This window comes from Pyrus communis, chromosome 8 (assembly GCF_041283825.1).
Source record: "Pyrus communis isolate YQ-2024b chromosome 8, ASM4128382v1, whole genome shotgun sequence".
NCBI lineage: Eukaryota > Viridiplantae > Streptophyta > Magnoliopsida > Rosales > Rosaceae > Pyrus > Pyrus communis.
Genome location: NC_142572.1, coordinates 7,399,194 through 7,405,450, shown reverse-complemented (window position 1 = coordinate 7,405,450; position 6,257 = coordinate 7,399,194). Strand labels below are relative to the sequence as shown.

The 6,257-nt window shown below is 36.3% G+C and overlaps 1 protein-coding gene and 1 long non-coding RNA gene across 2 annotated transcripts; both read left to right on the top strand.

Annotated features, from left to right (window-relative positions):
* The first annotated feature begins 481 nt into the window (after positions 1–481).
* LOC137718217 (glycine-rich protein) lies at positions 482–3,675 on the top strand. The gene is made up of 4 exons (XM_068457722.2): positions 482–637; positions 2,909–3,012; positions 3,126–3,270; positions 3,379–3,675. The coding sequence occupies exons 1-4, from the start codon at positions 619–621 to the stop codon at positions 3,411–3,413; spliced, it is 303 nt and encodes a 100-aa protein (XP_068313823.1). The 5' UTR covers positions 482–618; the 3' UTR covers positions 3,414–3,675.
* Positions 3,676–3,877: 202 nt separating this feature from the next.
* Positions 3,878–4,780, top strand: LOC148694690 (uncharacterized). The gene is made up of 2 exons (XR_015965726.1): positions 3,878–4,122; positions 4,292–4,780. It is a non-coding gene; the product is annotated as an uncharacterized LOC148694690 (long non-coding RNA).
* The last annotated feature ends 1,477 nt before the right edge of the window (positions 4,781–6,257 follow it).

Sequence of the window (6,257 nt, the reverse complement as noted above, 5' to 3'; positions counted from 1 at the left end):
TAGCACTTTAGAGCCATATATATGGAACAAATTCACTGTTGCATGACAACCCTATTCATTAATACATGTCGTTTGGATGTGTTTTTAAAATGATTGAAAATACTTTTGGTGAAAATGATTTTGATACCAATTCTTAATAAAAATTCAATTAGATCCTGAAAAAGCACTTTAACTGCTTTATGCAAGAAACACATATCTGATGTTTTTGGTACTCAAAATCAATTTAACTAAAAATACTTTTAGACATTTTAAAACCACATTCAAACAAGCTCTACACGTAAAGAAAAATTTATATATCGGACAAATTATCATTTGACGGAGAAATCGTTTAATATAGGCTTATAGCCCCTTCTCCCATATGAGTCGTAACGAGGCCACGTTTAACACCCAAGTCTCAACCAATAAATCCGTGCCACGTACATAATACCTCAAAACTGACGTTCCTGCAGCCAATGAAAATTGAGATGACTTGTAAAAGACTAAAATTGGTGAAGGCAAAAAATAATTGGGTTATATAAATTGCCGAATTTTCCAACCAAAAAGTAAACAAATATAAATTGCAGGATCCGTTCAAAGAAGAAGAGCTTCGACGACTCTAGATTTTGGATTCTGATCTCCATGGCGTACGTCGAGCGAGGTTCTCTCTCTGCGCCTTTATTGTAATTTCGTAAATTTATTTTGCAAATGTTGGGTAATTTTATCGATTTCGGAAGCTAGGGTTTGTTGCTAGAATTTGAAATTGCGGTTTGATCAGCAAATATCGTTAAATTATTTGTTCCTTATGAATAGCTGTCCGGGTTCCAAGTTTGTCAATCTTTGTTTTTTAGCTTTAATTTTCTGAAATTATCAGGACGAAATCTGTTTTTTTTTCTTTTAATTTATTTTGGTAATTCTTTTGTACTATTATTCTTGATACAGATGATCATTTGGGACGTTTTGGAACATGGTTTTTTTGTTTAATTTGGGATCCTAATTTCTTGATTTTTCAATGTTGTAATTAGGGGTTCAATTTTGTTGTTTGTGTCTTCTTTTGAAGGGGATTTTTATTTTCTATAATTTGCGATACTTGCCTTGTTAACGAGTTTGTGTTTTGCGTAGCTAACAATGACAATTAGTCAATTAGATGTGCTCCAACTTGTTTGAAGGGCTAGCATAAAGAACATTTGTGTGATTTTTATGGCGTTTCTATTTGTTTCTTTGGCTATGCTTTTTTTGGTTCTACTATGAATATTATGGATGACAAGTGAAGATGAGCTCGGCTTGGGAATGACCATTTTGCTTTTAAAATTCGATATGAAATGTTCTATTGCTTTTTGGAAAATTCCTATGCAGTACCTATCTATCTTTCATGTTATTTATGCCTATGTTGGATTTTGAGTAGGGGGTATTTTTTGCTTTCTATGTTGTCAAGTTTCTTTTGGGCCTTAATGCCGTATCTCTGCTTTGGGTAGTGTTTGGTTTATGAAATGAAATCAAGTTGTGAATGATGAAATTGAACTAAAATTGAAACTTGATGAGAGTTAACTGGTAAAGCATGAAAATTGAAAATCAATGAGGAATGTAATTGACATTATGCATTATTTTTGGGGACGGGACATTCCATGTATTCAAATAACCAGCATTCCATTCCAAGGTTCAATCCAATGAAACCAACATTATTTTACCACAAAAACAACAACAAACAAAGCCTTATTCCACTAAGTGGGGTCGGCTATAAGAATCTTAGTACGCCTTTCTGCCCAGTTTTGCATCCATTCTTTCGTTAGCTTTAGGTACTCCATGTCTCTTTTAGAGTCTCTTTTCAAATTTTCTCAGGTTTTCCTTTACCCCTTTTGCCGCAGCCTTTGTCTCGTAGTCACATTTTCAAACCAGAGCATCTATAGCCCTTGTGCTTACATGTTCAAACCACCCTTAACTGCTTTTCTCTCATCTTATCTTTAATTGCAGCCACTCCTACCTTACCTCGAATAACCTGATTCTTAATCCTGTCATTTCTCATGTGGCCACACATCCAACAAAGCATTTTCATCTCCGCTACACTTTTTTTGCACGTGTTGATGCAATTTTGTATGTCTCCGTTGTCAACTATCCTGGCATGAACCCGAATTGATTGTCTATGCTCATTCTCTCTCCCAAAGCTTCATTGTATGTCTCATTAACTTAATACCCTTATGGTTCATGCATTTTATTTGTCTCCCTTATTCTTGTAGATTGGCACCAATGTGCTTTTCCGCCACTCATTTGGCATCTTTTTTGTTATCAAAATCTTATTGAAAAGGTTTTTGAGCCATGCTATACCCGACTCTCCAAGACTTTCCACACTTTGTATGTCGTCGGTTGCACCACTGCACTCTTCTGTGTTACTCAACTCACCCAAAGAACTACTCATTTCAAGTCCTTCATTGAAAATATTATGAAACAAGCTCTTTGTCTGTCCTTAACCGCGTTACCGCGTTACAATATGACTTGTTTTGTTGGAAGCACTGATCCTTAATGCTCCTTAATGAGTGTGACTAAGCTGGTTTACTGATCCATGTTTGCTTGGTTAGTTGCGAGCTCAGCTGCTTCTACTAATTTAGGGCTAAGTAGCACTTACACCTATTGTTCTAATATGTAGTGGCCACGAGAAACCACAGTCCAAGAGACAGCAATGATTTTTTAGCCCAGTCTGATAAAATTGAAATTATCATATGCATGATCTATTGTTGAGACTGGGTTACTAATTTTAGTTGGATAATGCAATTAGGTGGCATCGGGAATTAGGTGTTTTGTGTGTTTCCCAGTTTTTATATTTGATAATAACAAATATCCTATATCTAAATGATGTTGGGAAATGTTAGACGATTGATACTCTTGTGTCATGATTATGGAGCTGACCAGGTGGTAATTTGTATACTTGTTTGTTTAGGGGTTGTGAAATCCAAGCGATCCATTTGGCGACTCAAGACGATAACTGATTTCTTCTGGGCCATTGTCAACTTGATAGGCGTGTTTTTTGCTACAATGTTCTCGGTAAGAATAAGAGTCGTCCTGTTCTCTGCTCTGTAAAACAGTATCTTACTTTTGGAAGTATCAAATTAATTTTGTCTACTAGAAACTTATGCTAGTAATATTTAATTGTATAGATGGAAAAGTCCGATGCTTACAAAAAAGGATCTGCTTCTGGAAAGAAATGGGATGGCGGTGGCCCCGGAGGCCCTGGAGGGCCATATGGTGGCCGTCCACGCGGGCCACCTCGGGGACTAGACAATGTCCGTGGAATTGACCATAGTAAGTTAATTATCATCATCATCTCTCTCTCTCTCTCTTTCTCTCTTCATTGTTTGATTTTCTTTTCTTTTTAATTCTCGTTAATACTGCTTTCTGTTGAACTCTCAGGTGCTGTACCCGCCTGTGGTTCCTGCTGTGGTTAAATGGGGGAAGAGTATACCAACATGATGTCTTGTGCATCATTTTCATTGTGCCTCGAAACTTTTTAGGAATGATAATTGGTATGTTACTGTAGATAGATCATGAACAGGGAGAGAAACACTATGATATATGCAATAATCGACTGTATTTTGCGTTTTTTGATGCCTGATCTTAAGAATTGATGTGCCTGTTTTATCTATGTAAAAGGATGTGAGTGAGTCCTGATGATAATTTCAAGCATGAGAATCTTCTCAGAATTATTGAGTGCATTGAAAGTTGGTGTCGTAGGTAATTTTTCGTAGCGTTTTTAGGACCTTTTTACCGCACTTCACATAACTCTGGTAAATACTACTCAGGTTACAGTGTTCTATACTCGTATGCTTCAATTGTTGCCATTACAGTCATCCTTTGTGCTTATGCTGTTCGTGACTTGTATGGTGGAGATGTGGGCCTTGCCAGTGTTAAGGCATTGGTGCCTTGATTACACTCGAGGCTGCCACGGCCCGAAAGTTCAGAAGTGTTGTAGGAGGCGTAACTGAACATAAGACATAGGATGCTAGAGTAAAATTTTCTTAATCAATTGAGCTATCCATCCTTTCAACGTAGACTTATGTTTTGTTTAATCTGCCTTCTAAACGCTAAATCCAGGATGTGTGAGTTTTGTTGGATATGTTTGAGTTGGGTTACAACTTCATTGGAAAACCAATTAAGGTAATAACCTATAATCAAGTCATTTCACTCTGCATTTCAATAAATAATGACTGATTTGTGGTTTTAGTTTCATAAATAGTTCATGTTTGCACTTTTAGAAATAGTGCATTTCTAAGAATAGTGCATTTATAGGCGTTTCAATTTGCAATTACTGATTACAATTTCACAGGTAGCCAAAATAGAAACCCTTCACGCTCACAAGACAAATCTTGATGCATCACTCAAGCAGGGTATGAGCTAACAGTTTGATGCCTCAGGACACGCATCCTACCGTCAAATACAACCCAATTACCAGTCATACGCCGTCACGTTAGCTAAGCCCATCACTGCCCAACGAAAAACATGTCTCAACTAGCCCAATAAAGGAATGTGTCTTGAGTGCAAATAGAAATAGTGTCAAACTGCTAATCCAGAAACCGTTCTAGTTTGCAGTGCTAGAAATAGTTCATGTTTATCAGTTTTTGACCCATTGTTTATCAACAAAAGATAATACCATTATTCTGTAAGTTTATTACTATAATGTGACTCTGTCCAGATTGATAGTGTCATTCCTTGTGCTCAACCACAAGAAGAGTCTTCCATGTAAGAACAAGGAAGAACAAGAACAAAGAAAAGGAATCCTTCACTAGTGGTTGTGAATGATTGATTTTTCTCGATCTTTTTTACCGTGCTTCTGTAGTAGCAAGTCATAAAGATTGACAAATAGAGAAACATCCAATATTCTCCTCTATTTTATATTTCATCGGGAGTAATTGAAAAAGAAAAATAGTAATAATAAATAGATTTATTATCCTTGTTTTTTTTTTTAAACGGAGCATTGAAACTTCATTTTATTGACCTAGCCAAGAGAATCATAAATTATTCTAATTGATTATATTAATCCCTATACCTTCCCGAAAAAGTGGATCTAATTGAACTTCACGTTCCAAATTTTTGATAATTCAATCAATCTTTCTCTTCTAGAATATTAACTGATTGGTGAAGAAGGAAGGTTAGCTTAAAAGAAGTCATGCATAGCCATGAGTTGCTTAAATTATCTCAATCATCCCCGCTTTCAGTGGAAGAACAGATACTGACTATTTATATCGGAACAAAATGTTATCTTGATTCATTAGAAATTGGATTGCAGGAATGATCAATGACTTGAGTTTAGTTCTTGGGTTTGAGCGGGGGTAACATTCCTGTCTTAAGCAAAGTCGTCCTGCCTGTCCTGTTTAGTGATTTGCATATTGGTAAGTATGATTGTAGAAATACAAATAGGCAAAAGAGCTGTTTTCAACAAATTAATATATGGGTGCTCGGTGAATCCAGACGATCAGCCTCAGAATGCGCTTCGTGCCTAAAATTCAAGGGCTTTGAAAGGGAAATGTGCACACTTGTCGTTTGTAGAGAATACATATGAAGAAAATGTGAATAGAGGTGTGGAAGTTCCTGTTGGAGTTGGAGATGCAGAAGCAGTGAACATGATTCTTGCCGTGGCTCGTGCAGAAGGAAGAAATGTGGTGAAAAGGAGTCCTAGTTTGGGAGAAGGGACCCATTTGTTTTAGAGGGTTCGAAGATTCATTTAAAAAGAAAAAAAAAATAGGAATGTCAGAGCAGTTACTCCGCATGCCCCTAACTACCTTGTGTAGGGGTGAGCATAAAAACCGTCAAACCGCAAAACCGCATCGAATTGTATGAAAAAAAACCAAAAAGAACCGTGTTGACCGGAAAATTCAACTTTGAGTCAAAAACCGAACCAAACAGTTCAAACCGGTTCCGTTTTTGAATGATCAAGAACTGGCCGGAACAGAACCGAACCGCTTTATTAATAATAAATAAATAAATTATACACACACACATGTCATGGTATAATAGGTTAAAAAATTAGTTTTATCAAGGTGCAAAAGGCTGCAATTTAATATAAGCTAGAATTTTTTTTTTTTTTTGTGCAACTACTTGTTCTATCTAATTATCTTATGACAGTGTTCTAATTTTTCTGCAGTATATTGAAAAAATTGACCCCGGAGAAGTTTGACATTCTCAAGGCCCAATTGATTGATTCTGGAATTACCACTCCAGATATTTTAAAGGTTTGTATTAACTAAATGTCTTTCAAAACTTCTTACTCCATACTGAGCTATTACTTTCCTGCT